Source organism: Phocoena phocoena, chromosome 18 (genome assembly GCF_963924675.1).
Source record: "Phocoena phocoena chromosome 18, mPhoPho1.1, whole genome shotgun sequence".
NCBI lineage: Eukaryota > Metazoa > Chordata > Mammalia > Artiodactyla > Phocoenidae > Phocoena > Phocoena phocoena.
The window spans coordinates 5,564,572-5,583,413 of record NC_089236.1 but is presented as its reverse complement, the minus strand read 5'-3'; the positions used below and the strand labels follow the sequence as shown (position 1 = coordinate 5,583,413).

Genomic DNA, 18,842 nt, shown 5'->3' with positions numbered 1-18,842 from the left:
GTATTTAGGAGTTCTTCAAAGATGTTTACGGGATCATTAAAATTCACTGTAATTAAGAGATACCCACCAATTAAAATTTTTTCTCTGAGATAAAAATGAAGCTTAGAGCATTTATGAGGCACCCTCTTTATGCCTAAATTTGTGCTAGATAAGAAGTGACTCCGTCCCTTCTTAAGGAATTTGTAATGTGCTTAGGAAATCTAGACTGACATTTAAAACAGTTAGAAGAATACTTTAATGGTAAACTACCTCTATTGCTATTAAGGGTAAAAATAATTCACAGAAACCAGTTCAGATGGAAATATCAAAATAAACTCATGGTAGGATTACTTGACGGTCCCACAAAATTCATTTAATGAAAAATAATTACAAGGAAGATCTGTTTTAGAGTTACATCATATGAAACAGGGAGATGTTTTAGAATTACCTAAATATTTTGTATAATTTTTATTTTCAATAATTATACTACTTAGTAAAACATAAAATAATCTAAAATGATAGCTTATAGTTTTTATGCCTTGAGTGATTTTAATGTAGAGCCTAAAATACAAAGAGAAATTTGAAATATGAACTTAGATATTTACCATCTGCAAAACCATAGCTTCAATCCATTAGCAACCTATTTTCCCAATGGTACATACACTCCTTAGCTGGATATCAGAGTAGTAATACAGGTAGGCAGACATATCTGAGGATTTAATTTTACCCACACTAGTGTTACAGCATTATGACCTACAAGAGGTTCCTGATTTTTGACTTATACAATTTATTAATTTTAACAGTATTTTCCCAGTTTGCCGTCTCTCTTGTTTGCGTCAAAAACAGATCAGTTATATGGACACACACATACATACAACTAGTCTAAAAAAACAACTGAAAGGGCTATCATGTAGGAAAGATTTTAATTTATTCTATTCAAGGAAAAGACCTAGGACTAATGGATAAAAGATACACAAGGCAGAGTTTAGTTCAACAAAAGATCTAATTTTCTTTTTTATTCAAACTATTAAAATGTACACTGGGCTGCCTTGGTTGGCTACGTAATTCTTTATTAGCGTAAGTGAAAAAGCAGAAGGTAGATGATAACCTCTCAGGAATGCCACCTCTAAACTGGAACAAGGCTGAACCATGGAAACCCCAAAGGTTCCACTTAGACCAGTGACCAGTGTCAGATTACCGCATCGTCCAACTAGTATGCAACTGAAATGAATGAAGCCTCCATTTCTTCATTATGATATAAAACATCATAGAATCAGAGAACTTTATTCTTTAGCACAGAACTTTAAAAAAAAGATCACCTTTCAACATTAGAAGTATGAGAATATTTTTAAATAGTACATTATATATATTAAAAGTTAAATATTTTTCAACAAGAATGATGGATGAATATTAATTTTCCCTTTTCTTTTCCCTTCCTCTTTTTCCCCATACCTTGCCCAAGCCAAAAAATAAAGAATGTAAGCCAATTTTATCTATCAATTTGGCACTCGCAGGAATATATAAGAAACGATTAAGTGTTTCAAAAAACTGGATCTGGGCTTCCCTGGTGGCGCAGTGGTTGGGGGTCCGCCTGCCGATGCAGGGGACACGGGTTCGTGCCCCGGTCCGGGAAGATCCCACATGCCGCGGAGGGGCTGGGCCCGTAAGCCATGGCCGCTGAGCCTGCGCGTCCGGAGCCTGTGCTCCGCAACAGGAGAGGCCACAACAGTGAGAGGCCCGCATAGTGCAAAAAACAAACAAAAACAAAAACAAAAAAAAAACTGAATCTAAAAGTATACTTTAAAATTTTTCTAAAATATTATGATTAAATTTTAATGAAGGAATACAATTATTTAATAATGATAGGTTTAGTATAATTATTAGATGCTTCCCATCAAATCAGTCATCTGAGATTACCATAATAATTTACAATAAAATATACTCATGGTCCAAAAATCTGCACCATTCTCATCTTGAAGGAATGAATATTTGAAAGTACTAAAAAGTCACTTATGGCTCTCTTTCTCATTTATAAATCAATGATGGCATCTTCAAATTCAAGAACTCCCCTCTACCTCTCCCAAGTGTACACACACAATCAAGCAGAACAAGAGATGCTCAATTCCTGAGTCACAGCTGTGCGCTAAACCACCAGATGACATATTAGAACACTACCCAGAAATGTACGCTCCTGTTGCTACCTCTCTTAGAATCACCTTTAAACAGACTACGGCCAAGACTGAGGTAATTAAAGTACACCAAGACTTAGCTTACCAAGTCTACTACCACATCAAAATACTCTCAGGAAAAATTCTGATAGAAAACCATTCACAGCAATTAGTTCTCATGATAAAATTATTTTTCATGGCACAAAAAATTAAAGTATAAGCTGTCTTTTCACATACTTAGCATAGTCATATTTTCATTTCTAAAGGCTATTCCAAAAATGTTTGCCTAAAACTAGACCTATTAGAAAAATATATCTTTATACATTACTTTAAAGGTATTGTTACTATATCACACTCAGGAAATAAAATTTTGCTAAGGGTGTGTTAAGCCAGTGATTCTTAACTTTTGGAAGGCTGTGGCCCTCCAAGAGGATAATAAAAGCTGTGACCAGAGAAAAATGTGTATTTACAAATTAAAAATATGTATATAATTGTTGGGGTTCTAAAAGACAGTTAAGCCCAAGTTAAGTGCCATACCCCAAATACTAACTCTTATAACTACCTTCATAGAAGACACTTAGAAATACAGCTATCATTCTCCGGTTAAACGTGCGGAAAACAACTAAACCTATAGCTCCTTCATTTCTTAAATTAAAATGAAATGTATATACAAGTCAATGGAAACTTAACGTGTGCTGCATATATTTAACACTTTCAAATACCTTTTAGACCCAATTAGCTATTTAAATTCAAATAATTTTTGTATAAAGTTTTACTTCTTGCATTACAACCTTTTTTAAATAAAAATCATGTTTTTAAAGTGATCAAGTTTTAGAGGAACCTGAGTCACTCAGGATCCACTTTGTTCCACACATTACGTTCTTCTTCCTTACGATCTGAGGAAATAAAAATCTTAACATCTACTCAACTTTGCTCAAATATTTTTACATTTTTGGTCGAAGGATATATTTAAATATGTATTTTTTCACATATAATGAAAATGACATTACTCTAGTTTACATCTGAGTGCCAAAATATTTAAGGTTTCATATTTTTTAGGAAAACAATAATTTGACATATTTTCAAAGGTACTAATTTCTGGAACAGAAGTTGAAAAAAAGAGAAAATGAAACTTTATAACTGAAAATTATCACTAGGTTACACCTACAGTAGACAAGGAGGATTAAAGATCAGTTAAATCACCACTAAGGCAGGTAAATAAACTTCTATGACCTTTCTTACTCTACAGTCTTAAAGTGAAAATACCAAGAACCTCTCCTAGGCCTTGAAAAAAATATTTATAGGTAAGAAGTAATGGAAGACACTGAAGGGATAAAATGTTTTTCTGAAAGTACAGACTTAATTTTGTTTTCCTTTGCTCATCTCCACAGTGTTAAGCCATTAACTAAAAGGAGAAATAATAAATGCAAAACCATTAATCACTCCAGTATTTTTGGAAAATATTTTAGCCTCGTTGATTGCCATTTGAATAAAGAACAATTTTTAAATAGTCGGTATAAAGAATTCAGGAATACATTTAATATAATATACTGACCTATTTCCAATGGTTCCAGACAGTAATTACTTTCATTAATAAGAAGCAGAATGACCACTTTAATGTTAGGGCTATGTAGAAGAAGAGTAAATAGTTTTAAATTAATTCATTTCATCCTAAATTTAGGTTGTGAAATCCAATTGGGACCAATGAAACACCTACCTACACACAAGTTAATAACAACTGGAAACCTTAAACAAATACCACGGCATTAATGGATTTTGTAATTAAATGTTTTCAGTATCTAAAATTCCCTTTGACATTCTTAACTCCTCCAGTATTTAAAAAGCCCATCTTTTAGCCTGAACTAGTCTGATCAAAGATGTGAACAAAATATTTACTTATGAGACAAGGGAAAATGTGCTGTTAGGCGAAAATCAACTGGTGCTTAATTAAGAAAGCCAAAGGGTTCTGACTGGCGTGAGGGTTTTGTTACTGTGGGTGCTTTATAAACACTGCTCTGAAGTCTGGACAATCCCTAAGAAAGTTCAGATGTACAGCTGACATGTAGATTATGCTCATGTAAACAATGTGAACACACCTCAATGGGAGAAAATCATAGTAGCATATTACTTACAAGTAAAACTTTAAGGCTACCAGGGATATTCAATTCTGACACTGCTCTCTAGGGAAGAATGGAAAATGTTTACAAATTTAACTGAACCTGAAAAGAGCCAAAGTAGAAAAAAGGTAAAGGGACAAGTAAGGGGGAAGGAGTTGCTGCAAGGTATATCTCAAGGCCCTCCGCACAAAATTATCTTAAAAGTTTCACCAGAAAGGTATGTAATTCTTGGTTATGTTTCATTAATAAAATGATCAACTGCTCACTGGGGTGGGGGAGGATGAGTGGGAGATGAGTGGGAAGGGAGGGAGGGAGAATGAGATGGAGAGAGGGAGAGAGGGAGGGAGAGAAGGGGAGGAGGGAGAGGTGAGGGGAAGTAGGCACTGATAAAATCCTTGGCAACGGCAAGGTTATTAAGCCTCTGAATACACCTGATACTTTATACACTAAGCCGGATGCTCTGTTCCATAAAGTTATCATTATCTTCTCTCATTCTTCTTCCCAAAAACGTCCTTGATTTCAATATCAATATCAAAACCAATGATTTATCACCATCACTGATTAGATTAAGCCCTGGAGGCAGTACTAGTTCCAGGCTGATCTAGAAAGATCTTTTGGCTTCATTTAATGTATATAAATTTCCTTTTGTTTCTGTTTTTTTAAACATTCAGGACCAAGTGATGATTTTCCAGTACAGGTTCCAGAAACATAATCTGGGTGGGTAGCTCAACCATTTCACAGACACAAGACAACCTGCTCAGCACTTACTATGAATTCAATAAAATTCTGCATACGTTACTTGTCTAATTAAGTTACTCAGCAGTAGGAATGGGTGATGTTAATTATCTAAGAAAACTTTCATATTTTGATATGTGTTTATGTTAGAAAGCAGAATACAAAATCTGCATGAATTTTTAGATAAAAGAGGGGAACTTCTAAGAAGATAGGGTTCTCAAAGGGTTACTCTGAACTATGCCTCAGGATCCCTGAGGTATAAGTGCATTTCTTCAAATTCTTCTCCTGCCATTTTGGGTAAACTTGGAAGAAAGTGTTGAGATGTACTGTCTTCCCTACCTCAATGACCCCTAATATTTCACATTTCTTTCCTACCATTGTTTATAATACTTTACCCAATTTGAATTACTGCTACAGATTTATAATCAAACACCTGAAAGGCAATACATCTAAACTTTTATTTTAAATGATATAAATTATTTTTTAGAAATTTATTTCAAAAGGAGGCCCTTGACGCTCTTACAGAAGTTTCTGAGTGAAAGAGCATTATCATGAACTTAAGGAAATACTATGGCCCAGACAGACTTTTTTTCTCAATAACCATTTTCTCCTTTAAATTTATTTTTGTGCTTTTAAACATCCTTATATTCAATTTTTGTTCATATTTAAATTTTGCTTTAAAATTTTCAACTACACATTTGGACTATGGGACCAAAACCTAGAACATAAAACTCATAATGTGTTCAAATATGACTCACTGAAGAATACAATTTCAGGTCTGGTAAACTACCAGCAAATGTGCTGAGACTTGCTATCTGGAACTCACTGGAAACAGTTACTCAACTTACCTGGGGCTAATCCAGCAGCAGCAGCAGGAGTCCCCATGGATGGGTGAGAGAACACTTGAGAGAAGGCAGACGCATGTGCCTGGGACGCGTTACTGAGCCTGGAGGTTGCTCCTCCTTTGGGAATAAACTCGCTTGCGGTAGGATTTGGTGTCTATTTAAAAATCAAATATAGTAAGTTAACACATTTTTAAGCCCAAAAAGACAATGAATCTACTAGGCATTATTCCACAGTGCTCTATTTACTAAGTAAAATATTTTACTGAAAGCATTTACAGTGTTTTTTAGTTTTCATATTTTGGGGTGGGATAATTAAATTTCTTGAAGAAAAATTTTCATCAAATTTGAGGGTTTTAATCATTTCATTTGCAGAATTTAACTTCAGAACATGAAAATTTGCCTTTATTGTCAAATATACATCATTACCAAACTATCCTAACACATTTTAGAGAACTGGGATGTTGAAACTGCCTCAAAACTGAGCCAACAAGTTTGAAATTTAATGTCTTTAAACCACTTCTACCAGGATAAAGATCAAAACTGCCTTTATTCCAAAATTAATCACTTCCTTCTTTATAAGCACTTAAGACATTTCCCCAATAATATAGTACCATGTATTTAAATAACAGTAAAGACAAGAAAAGCACTTAAAAACAAGGCAAACACATGAGAGGACTCAAGACATAAGGAAAACATAATAGAGGCTCCAATGTCTGCTAAGTATTCATGTAACTTGTTACATTAAAAAACATTTTACTATGAGATTACATGAAAAAAATTTCCTCCCAGTTGTACAATGCCACCTCTTATCTAGTCAAGTGGCATGGCACCTTTGCCTTTAAGAATGACTAGCACATTATAAGACTGCAAATCAATTTCACAAATGGTCTGTATTTTGTCCATGTGGAAAAAATGAACATCCTAAATATTTTTCTGAAACTGTGACCTACATGCTCAAGTACAGTGACGATTCAACACACTGATATTTGAATTCAACTTCCAAAAGGGTCGACCAAAGAGATAATCTAGTATGTTCATACTTCAGCCCACATTTTCTGTATACATATAAGCTAAGTTTAAAATACACTGAATCATGATGCAAAACATTTAATCACTTGAAGTATTTTAGAACTGATCATTAAAATGGAAAAATATTTCCATAGAAGGCATCAAATAAAAAGATGGACTAATTATTGTACAATCCAAGAACAACTTCCCTACTCGATATGAATGACATTTTAAACTGCTAGGTTAGAGTTCAAAATATTAAATTTGGAAAATAGCAAGTCAAGAGGCTAACCTCATTTTAAGATCTAAAACAAATGATATTTTACTAGTTACGTTCCAGCTAAAATTAAATGCAAAGTAATAAAATACAGAAAAAATGTTAACCTGTGCTTAACTACAATATAATAGATGTACAGAGAACCTCTTTTACTGCCATATCTAAGACATAAAATTCTGAAGAAAAAAAAGAATCAGGCCTGAACCAAAACATATTTTCCAAAGAGAAAAAAAAAAGTCCTCTTCTGTCACTTATGTGTCTATTTTAAAACCTTCCAAATTTAAAACACTGGCATCTTCTTTAAAAGTACGGCCAATTCCTTAATTTCTGGAGTAGAAAATAAGCCAACGCATTTTATTGACGTAGCAATCCCTAGTTATAAAAGAACAAATGGTTACCAAGAGGATCCCTTCAGGGCTAAATCAGTGTGTACTAGTTAATGCTGAATCTGTTTTAGAAGATGAAAGTCAAGATAAAATCAATCAGATAACTTGGTACAAGAGGTCAAAACGCAATCAGATAACTTGGTAAAAGAGTTCAAAACGCCCAGGAGAGATGGATACTTCAGGATTACAAGATTACTAAGAGACAGCAAATTTAGACAAAGAAATTAATCTAGTCTAATCCCGAGAAAAAGTATCACCCAGTTTCCATTTCATTTATACCTTACATTTACCTTGAATAAGAGACTTTTGATTTCAAAGCTGAGTTTCTCTAAATCAAATCTATTTTAAATTAGTCTGAAAGACTATTTTTAAGGGATCCTATAAAGGAGAAAAAGGAGGGGAAAATCTATTCTACCTCCCCCAAATAAATTATATATAAAATGCCATTAATAAAGGTTCTTCAAATTTATTATGATAGAAGTTATTAAAATTAACTATGAAAATGTATACACTAAACTGCAACTTTTAGGGATTCAACAACCACAGATCCAAAAAACCTACCAACAATGAATTTTAATTAAGAAGTGAAAAGAAGGGCCTAAACCCCTCCCTCCATTTTTTTTCCTGATTTATGATGGCAAGGCATTTCCCTTGTCTGGGTGGTTAGACAGTTTGTTTTATTTCAGATGAGTTTATCTGAGATGAGAGAAAAGGTTAAAGAATTTAAATGGCAGAAAAAAGAATTACATAGTAGGTATAACACAAAAACCAAAATCTAGGAATAAGTGAGTAGCGCTACTATTATTAACAGTTAATATAAATTCCTCTAACCAGGTTAGAGAACTATTAAAAATACTTAATGAGAAATTATAATAATGAGAATACTTTCTCATGATAAAATTAGTTAAAATAAGAACTATATAATAAAAGTTATATATATAATAACTATATAATAAAAAGATGCATTCTTTAAACCACTTTAATATAACTGGTTTGTAACATATATAAGGGTTTTATAAAGCAACAAAATACCATAGGCACACACCTTTAACATGTTAAAAAGAATACTTTTTTAGAGATAGATAAGGCAAAACTGGTAATTAAAACCAGTATCACATTAAAATGAAATCTCTGTTCATCAGAAAATAAACGATTGGGACTTCCCTGCTGTCACAGTGGTTAAGAAGTCAGCCCGCGAGTCACAACTACTGAGCCTGCGCTCTAGAACCCACGAGCCACAACTACTGAAGCCTGCAGGCCTAGAGCCCGTGCTCCGCTACAAGAGAAGCCACCGCAACAAGAAGTCCGCACACCGCAAGAGTAGCCCCTGCTCGCCGCAACTAGAGAAAGCCCATGAGCAGCAAAGGAGACCCAACACAGCCAAAAATAAATTAAGTTTTTAAAAAAAGAAAAAGAAAATAAAGAATATATTTTAGCTTTAGGAGGCAAAGGTTATATCTAGAAAGAAGAGTCAAGGACTTGGGTTATATAAACTTGTCTAACTTCAACAACACTAAAGAGAATGCAATAAATGAGAAAAGGAATAGTGAAAAAGAACACCAAAGTTTTATTACTCCCACCCTGTGACTTAGATAATCCCATCATAACTCTCTAAATATGTTCCTATAATATTAAATTTGTAGGTTTTCTAACATACATATAATTATATTTTTATTCATAATTTCTAATTTCTATTCATACTTATTTATTCTTATTTGTTTATTTTTGGCTGCGTTGAGTCTTTGAAGCTGTGCGCAGGCTTCCTCTAGTTGCGGCGAGTGGGGGCTACTCTTCATTGCGGTGCGCGGGCTTCTCACTGTGGTGGCTTCTCTTGTTGCGAAGCATGGGCTCTAGGCGTGCAGGCTTCAGTAGTTGTGGCTCGCAAGCTCTAGAGCGCAGGCTCAGTAGTTGTGGCGCACGGGCTTAGCTGCTCCGCGGCATGTGGGATCTTCCCGAACCAGGCCTCGAACCTGTGTCCCCTGCATTGGCAGGCAGATTCTTAACCACTGTGCCACCAGGGAAGCCCTCTATTCATACTTTAAGTCCTAATTTTCATTCATATCTTAAACAGCTCAAAATGTACATTTGGGAAAAAAATCAATGTTTATGTCAAACAGCAGACATTCACTCTGTGAGAAGTTATCAATAGAGTTTTAGGTTCTCACACACTTAAATTTACACCGCAACTTTCACAACCAAAAGAACCAAGTGCATTTTATTTAGTGAGTTCTTCAAACAACATCATCCCCCAACATTTGGATATGATTCCTACCTGTCCTCTCCAGACAGAAATATACTAAGTCAAGAGTCCTGGCCTTTAGCTTAAAAAGCACTGTTGTAATTATTATCATTATATTTTAAATGAAATAATAATGTTTCAATTCAGACATCCCAACCAACCAAAATGATAGAGTGTTTCCTATTTTACCAATGACTGATAAAGGTTTTTTTTGTTTGTTTGTTTTTTTACAAATGAAGTAATTTTCTGATGAGGTTTCTAGCTCAAGATTAATACAACTTTATGCTTTTCTACTATTATATTATTTCTTGGAAACTGTTACTTTTAAAGTCTAATTCAGAATTTAATACTCTGCTGGACTCCACTACGATCAAGAGTACTTATTAATAACACAATAAATTAGTCCCATAAATTAAGGGACTAATTTAATAACAGTGAAACAAAATAAAAAGTTCAGCCATTAATTTTTAATTAGGTAGAATGACAGGAAGAGGTTTATACTGGATAAAAACACAACACAAAATATTATGTAATATTTCACTGCAAATATGCCAAAAGGTCTGTTAAGAAAAAGAAAGCTGTCTTAAGGTGATGCGATGAATGACTGAGGAATCACTGCTATTCCTGAATATTGGTCAGGCTTTTTAAAATCGCACAGTAACCTCATAAAACCATAAAATACCCTCCTTAGTAAAGCTCCTTGTAACGAGCTCAACTTGCTTCACCTCTTAATAGCTTCATAAGCTGCTATCAGTAATCTTTCTACTCTCTGAATGAACGTGAATGACCTGGTAAATTTTTCTGAACAGCTTTATCTAGATATAATTGACATATAAGAAACTGTACATATTTAAATGTAAGCTTTGATAACTCTTGACATAGGTAGACCACCATGAAACCACTACCCAAATCAAGAAAATGACTACATTCATCATGCCCAAAAGTTTCCACAAGCCTGAATGAAATCCCTCCCTCCTGTTCCTCTCTGCTCCACTGCTTTGGACTCCAGGCAACCACCAATAAGCTTTTTGTCACTATAGACTAGTCTGTATTTTCTAGAATTTAATATAAATGAATCTTACATACATATGTAGGTGCTGGGTTTCTTACTAGCTTCTTTCACTTTGCATCATTAAGATTCATCCTTCTTATGTTTACTTTGGGTTTAATTTGTTCTTCTTTTTCTAGTTTCTTAATCTAGAAGCTGAGATCACTGATTTGGGAACTTTTCTCCTTTTCTAATACAGGCATTTAGTGCTACAAATTTCCCTCTGATTACTGATTTAGTGGCATCCCACAACTGTTGGCATGTTTCATTTTCATTCAGTTCAAAATACTTTTAAGTCTCCCTTTCTAATCCCTCTTTGACACATGAGTAAGTCAAAAGTGTGTTTGTTATTCAGTCTCTGAATACTTGAGATTCTCCAAAGATCTGTTACTGGTTTCTAATTTAATTCTCTTGTGGTCGGAGAACACATTTGTATGACTTGTACCCTTTTAAATTTATTGAGACTTCTTTCAAGACCCAGAATTGGTCTGTCTTGGTGACCAATTTCTGTGTGAACTTGAAAAGAGTATTCATGTGGTTGCTGTGGGGCACAGGGCTCTACGAGTAAACTACCAGAGCTGCTCAGGCCTCCCATCTCCTTAATGATTTTCTTCCTCTCATTGAGAGAGGAGTACTGAAATCCGTATCACCGTCTACTTCTCCTTGCAATTCTACTAGCTTTTGTCCCATATATTTTACCTCTGTTTTTAGGTGCATAAACATTTAAAAATGGCGTATCTATGCTCCTAATAAACTGTCCCCTTTACCTTTATCAAATGACCTTCTGTATTCCTGGTAATGTTCTCTGCTCTGAAATCTACTTTTTCTGACATGAATATAGCTATGCCAGCTTTCTTTTGACTAGTGCATGGTATAACTTTTTTTTTTTTTAATGGTATAACTTTTAATCTATTTTCGTGTTTATGTTTAAAGCAGGCTTCTTGTCAGCTTCATATAGTTAGAGTTTGCTCTTTTTCTTTAATCCAATTTGAAAATCTCTGCCTTTTTATTAGGCTGTCTAGAAGACTTATATTTAATGTGATTACCGATAAGTTCAGGTTTAAATCTAGCTACCATGTTGTTACTTGTTTTCCATTTCTTCCACCTGTTCTTTGGTCTCCTTTTCTGTTTTCTGCCTTCTCTGGGATTAAATGATTTTTTAAATTTTCATTTTACCTCCTCTCTTGGCTTGTTAGCTATAACTCTCTCTGTTCTGTTACTGTAGTGATTATCTTAGGTTTTACAGTACGTATATTTAACTTATCACCGACTATCTTAGTCTGCTAGAGCCATAATAAAATACCACACACTGAACAGCTTAAACCCGCGGTCCCCAAACTTTTCGGCACCAGGGACCGGTAACGTGGAAGACAATTTTTCCACAGACAGGGGGAGGCAGGGGGATGACTCAGGCGGTAATGTGAGCAATGGGCAGCGGCAGATGAAGCTTCGCTCGCTTGCCCGCTGCTCGCCTCCTGCTGCGAGGCCCGGTACCTAACAGGCCGCAGACCAATACCGTTCCGCAGCCCAGGGGTTGGGGACCCCTGGCTTAAACAATGGAAACATATTTTCTCACAGTTCTAGTAGGTGAGAACCCAAGATCAAGGGGCCAAGAGGGTGTTTCTCCTGAGGCCTCTCTCCTTGGCTTGCAGAAAGCCATCCTCTCACTGTGTCCTCACGGCAACAGGCCTTTTCTCTGTGTGTGTGTGTGCAACCCTGGTATTTCTTCATCTTCTTCTAAGGACACCAATCATATTGGATTACAGTCCATCCTTACAACCACATTTAGCCTTAATTAAATCTTTAAAAGCCCACTCCTATATACAGTCATATATATTTTTTAAATGAATTTGGGGAAGACACAATTCAGTCCATAACACCAACTATCATTGAATTTTAAAGTACTTCAGATATAGTGTAACAAGCTCACAATATTATACTTCCATTTCTCCCCCGCCAGACTTTGTGCTATTATCATCATATATTTTATTTCTACATATGCTATAAACCCAACACCACACTATTACCGTTTTTGCTTTCAACAGTCAGTATCTTTCAAAGAGACTTACAGAATAAGGGGGACAGTTTCTTATATTTCCTCACGTAGTTACTGTTTCCAGTGTTCTTCATTTCTTTGTATAGATCCATAAGGTATTTCCTTCCTTCCGCCTGAAGTACTTTCTTTAATATCTATTAAGTACACATATACTGCACGTGAACCCTTTCGACTCTTGTATGTTTAAAAGGGTGTTTACTTTGCTTTTTAGAAAATATATAATTTTGAAGTAATTTGCAATTCACAAGCAGCAGTATCGCTCACCCTCCCTCCCCAGAGACATCACCTTCCGTAACTAGGGCGCATTTTCAAAGCCGTGACGTTACCGTTGGTGCGATAAGTTTAAACTGCACGTTTTATTCAGAATTTCACAAGTCTTTATTTTACTTTTTTTTTTTTTTTTTTTTTTTCTGCGGTACGCGGGCCTCTCACCGCCGTGGCCTCTCCCGTTGCGGAGCACAGGCTCCGGACGCGCAGGCTCAGCGGCCATGGCTCACGGGCCCAGCCGCTCCGCGGCATGTGGGATCCTCCCGGACCGGGGCACGAACCCGCGTCCGCGGCATCGGCAGGCGGACTCCCAACCACTGCGCCACCAGGGAAGCCCTCACAAGTCTTTAAATGCACTCAATGGATTACATTCTTGCATTTTCCCCAAGAACGGAATTCTAAGTTGACATTTTTTTTCTCTTCCTATATTTTCAAGTTATTGTTACACTGTCTTCCGGCTTGTACTGTTTCCAACAAGAAATATGCTATCACTTCTATCTTCGTTCCTCAAAAATGAATAGTTTTCCCTCTGGCTGTTTATCTGGTGTGCCTTGGTGCAGTTTTTACTCCCCCATGTTTCTTTCGTGCTTGTGTTCATTGAGCTCCTGGATCTGTGGGCTTACAGTTTTCATCCAATTTGGAAAATATTTGCCCACTGTTTCTTAAAATATTTTTTGTTTGCCCTTCCCCCACCCTGCTTCAGTGACTAAAAATACAAGTGTGTTAGGCTGCTTCAAGTTATCCCATGGCTCACTTTTTCTCTATTTTTTGGATAGCTTCTATCACTATGTCATCAAGTTCACTAATCTTTTCTGATGCAATGTCTAATCTGTCATTAATCCCATCCAATACTTTTCATTTCAGCCAAAGTAGTTTTAAATTTTAGAAGTGTGATTTGGATTTTTTAGTAGGTCTTCCTTGTCTACACTAACATGTTTAATCTTCCCCCTAGTTTCCTGAACACATGGAGTATTGTTGTAACTCTTCTGACGTTCTTACACACTATTTATGTGTTATAATTGATTACATTTGCTTCTCTTTATGGGTCATATTTTCCTACTTCTTTGCATTGCTGGTAATTTTTGATCAAATGCCAAATATTATCACTTTTATCTTTTTGGGTGCTGGAGATATACATATATATATATATATATATATATATATATATATGTATATATTTAAGGATGCCTTGTTTTTTTCTTTATTTTTAATAAATTTATTTACTTTTTATTTATTTTTGGCTGCGTTGGGTCTTCGCTGCTGCGCACAGGCTTTCTCTAGCTGTAGCGAGCGGGGGCTATTCTTTGTTGCAGTGCTCAGGCTTCTCATTGCGGTGGCTTCTCTTGTGGAGCACAGGCTCTAGGTGTGCAGGCTTCAGTAGCTGTGGCGCACAGGCTCTAGAGCGCTGGCTTAGTAGTTGTGGTACACGGGCTTCACTGCTCCGCAGCGTGTGGGATCTTCCTGGACCAGGGCTTGAACCCGTATCCCCTGCCTTGGTAGGCGGATTGTTAACCACTGTGCCACCAGGGAAGTCCTAGATATATTTTTATTGCTATAAATATTCTTGAGATTTGTTCTCCATTGTCATTAAACTGATTAAAAATCAGTCTGATTCTTTCAGGTCTTGCTTTTAAGCTTTATTAGTTAAGACTAGGGCAGCATTTATTCTAAGGCTAATTTGGTCCCACTACTTGAGGCAAAAGACTTCCCATTACCCTACTTAATGCTTCATGAATTATGATGCTTTCCATGTTGGCTCATGGGAATAGGAACTATTCTTGGCCTTGTGTGAGCTCTGAGAATTATTTCCTGTAATCTTTTCAGGAATCTCTTTTTCCAGTTCAAGTAACCTCCTCACTCATAGCCTCTGATCAGTACTCAGCTGAAGATGCAAGGAGAATCTCTGTAAGTGTCCAAAGTTCTATGTATGAGCTCTCTCCTCTCCAGTACTTTTTTTGTGAACTATATCCGGCTTGGCCTCTGTAAACTTCCAGATCACCAAACATAAGGTATTCCTAATTTGAGCTTAAGTTATAAATATATAAAATTTAGCCAACTCCTTGTTTTGGCTAGATCAGACACCCACCAGTAAAGAGATGTTTTGCAACTATTAATTCAAACTATTTATGAGCAAATCAACTACTTCCCTATAAAGCTGGTTTTTCAGGTTTTGTTGCGCTTCCTATACAATCTCTTTCCTAAACAGATAAATTATGTCACAACCATCTTTCCGATAATGCAGTTATCTTTGAAGCATCAAGTCAGCATCAAGTCATGCAGTCTATTCTACATCCTAAATATTTCTCAAATTCAACTACTTCTACTCATGTCATTGTCAGTGCCCTAGTCTAGGTTACCATCATCCCAACGGACCAACCTGACTCCAGTCTTGCACAACTCAAATCCAGTCTTGCACAACTCAAATCCATCTTTCAGCCAGGATAAAAGAAAGAGAGAGAAGCAGAAAAAGAGAAGGAGGAGGAGAAAAAGGAGGGGAAAATGGGAAGAAAGAAAGAGAAGGAAAGTTTTATTTAATGACTTAATTGCTGAAATCCAAAGACTGATCAGGTCAAGTCTCCACTGTCCTTGACTGAATTAAATCATTAAAAAAAAGCGAGAGAGATAAAACGTTGATACTAATCTTGGTCATATCTACTTTTTTCCAGAACGTATGACTCCCATCTCCCATCTTCACTACTATTCTTCTCTCGGGGCCTAGTTTTGGACTAAGTCAAAAGATTCATGCTCAAGGTAGAGGGCTGTATGTATGTCTGTGTGTGTCTGTGTCTTGGCAAGGGCAGAGAGCAGTGAATTATCTGGAAAGGCAGAAGAGAGGATACTGATAATGAAGGAGAAAGGCAGGGATAGGCAAGAATTTTGCCTTGATAAAATTATCTAAAAAGGCATAAAAAGATGAGACTTATAGACATAAAGAGCAGCACTATTCAGAGCGATTTTTACTAGTCTTCAGTGTTCATCAATAACACAGAATAAAGAGGAACAGGGAGAGACAGAAAGGAGAAGTCAAATGGCTAACCAGAACCTCCAAGTTCATATTTCTACATGGTTTTTTTTTGTTGTTGTTGTTGTTTTGCCTTAGTGGGTTGTTATTTCTACAGATTTCAAGCATGTCCAAATACAGTCAATTTAAAATTTATCACAATATACTCAACTTCTGGGCTATTCAGAAACTTAATATTTTAAGACCAGTCAAGTTTCATCTTATAAAAGTTAACATATAACACTACTACTAAAAAAAAAACCAAAACAACAACAACAAAAAACACTACTACTATTGTGAAATTAGTCTAATATCACAATTTACAAATTTTCTGAAGTAAACTGGGCCTTCTGATAAAACAACCCAATAGAGGAAATATGACTCTCGAAATAAATCAGATTCAAATTGGTGGGGACAGTGAAGGAAAGTTGACTACTACTGCTTACAAGAGATTCACACCATTGTTCTTTTAAATATAAGTTCTCCTACTAATAATCTGACTGTCTTAAGGACAAAGTGGCATGTGTATGTCAGAACGTGCCAGATGAAAGTCAATTAGTAAGAGGTTTTATGTTATGGTAGAGTCAAACAAAAACATTTCTGGGAACTCAGCTTAAAGTCACTCTCTCTATATAAGAGTGTGAAACTGTAGGCGCATTAATTTCCAAAGACGCTCACTAGTTCATCTTTCATAAAGTTTGTCAGAAATGGGTAACACTATTCTTGAGAATAGTTTGATACTATGTATCAAAATGAAAAACAAGCATATCCTTTGACCTAGTATTCCTACATCTAGGAATTTAGGCTAAGAAGAAAATCACCCAAGTAGAAAAGATTCCATTTAGCACAGTTTTTTTAAATGATTTTTTAAAGTGGTGGGGGGAGGGATAACTAAAATATCTATCAATAGGGATCTGGTTATGTGGATTATGGTATATACAATAGTGTGTAGCTATTAAAAAAATCACGTGAATTGATATATTTTTATGTACCATGAAAATAGGCCAATACCACTACTGAGAAAAAATAAAGTAAAATTAGGCTACAATGCTGCAATTATACTAAACTGCTTTTTGTAAAATGGTGTGCAGATGCCTAAGAGAGCGGGTTGGGCAGGGCGGGAGGGAGAGGGAGAATGTGTGCACGTGCGTGTGCACAGGTGTGTAAAAGGATTCTACCTGAAGATGCTCACTGACGTGCTAAAAGAAGATTCTATCTCTAGGTGGTGAGGAAATGGGACATTTTTGCTTCCTCCTTTGTACTTCTCTGTAGTACGTGAATCTTTTTCAATAAGCATATATAACTTTTACAAAAAAGTTTTAAGAAAGTTTGTTAAGATTTGTAAATTATGAAGCCACTTACAATACTCCCTTTTCTTTGCATATCATCATCACTGAATGGAGTGGTACTAAGAATTCACAGAGAAGATGCAATATTCAAATTGAGACGAGTAGGACCAATGTATATAAAAAAAGCAAAATCTGTATCTGGAGGATAGAAGGCATTTAAAAACAAAAACAGAGGGGCTTCCCTGGTGACACAGCGGTTAAGAATCCACCTGCCAATGCAGGGGACACGGGTTCAAGCCCTGGTCCAGGAAGATCCACATGCTGCAGAGCAACTAAGCCCGTGCGCCACAACTACTGAGCCTGCGCTCTAGAGCCCGTGCTCCGCAACTACTGAAGCCTGTACTCTAGAGCCTGCAAGCCACAACTACTGAAGCCCGCGTGCCCTAGAGCCCGTGCTCCACAATGAGAAGCCACCGCAATGAGAAGCCCACGCACAGCAACGAAGAGTAGCCCCCGCTCGCTGCAACCAGAGAAAGCCCAGCAACGAAGACCCAACGCAGCAATAAAATAAATAAAATAAATAAATTTTAAAAAAAAGATGAAATGCTTGCTCTTCCATTAAAAGTTATTTACATGTCAAAGTTCTCCAATAACAGTAATCATTAACCATCACGTATTCTCAATATTCTACCTAGTTAATTCTTAATATTACTCTTCCTATTTGTGTGTCAATTATTGGGTTGGCCAAAAAATTCGTTCGGGTTTTTCCATAAGATGTTAAGGAAAAACCCAAAATGAATTTTTTGGCCAACCCTGTATCTCAATAAAGTTGGGGAGAAGTATTACTCTCCCTAAAAGAAGCAAAAATATCCATTTAGGTCAGTTAATGAGTAATCCAGGAGACAGCAAGACCATCACCACATTCCAGAGAGGAAATAATTACTTTACACAGCTATAACTATCTTGTATACCTATGTACATCTTCTATCCATAACTATACATCAGTAAAATCTATTTGTCACATTGCATGGTAATAGAGACTTACTTGGAGGCATTCTCTCTAACCAAGAATCCTGCCACATTTAATCACAAAATTTAACATATATTAAGATTTTTCAAACATTTTTCCATAATTATATTTTATGTCATGAAACTATACCAAAGGAAAACTTAAGAAAACGTACAAAACTTAAATTCAGGACTAAATTTGCCCAAACACTCATCTCACCAGATAATCGTTAATCCAGGTTAATTCATTCAACTAGTTGAATAGCTAATAATAAAAGATAATGTGCTGGGCGCTGTGCTAGGCACTGTGGAGAACAAAATATTTGAAACATAGGCACTACGTTCTAGAAGTTCACAGGCTGGCATTTCACAGGTACAGAATGTACCCTGAACCCAATTCCACACTCCCAAGAGCTCAG

At 36.0% G+C, this 18,842-nt stretch overlaps 1 protein-coding gene across 1 annotated transcript in view; it reads right to left on the bottom strand.

Moving 5' to 3' along the window:
- The window catches only part of PAN3 (poly(A) specific ribonuclease subunit PAN3), a 115,346-nt gene that overhangs the window by 58,658 nt on the left and 37,846 nt on the right, over positions 1–18,842 (bottom strand). The window contains exon 6 of the mRNA XM_065896119.1: positions 5,848–5,998. Coding sequence (XP_065752191.1) covers positions 5,848–5,998 — 151 coding nt within the window. The remainder of the gene's footprint in view (positions 1–5,847; positions 5,999–18,842) is intronic.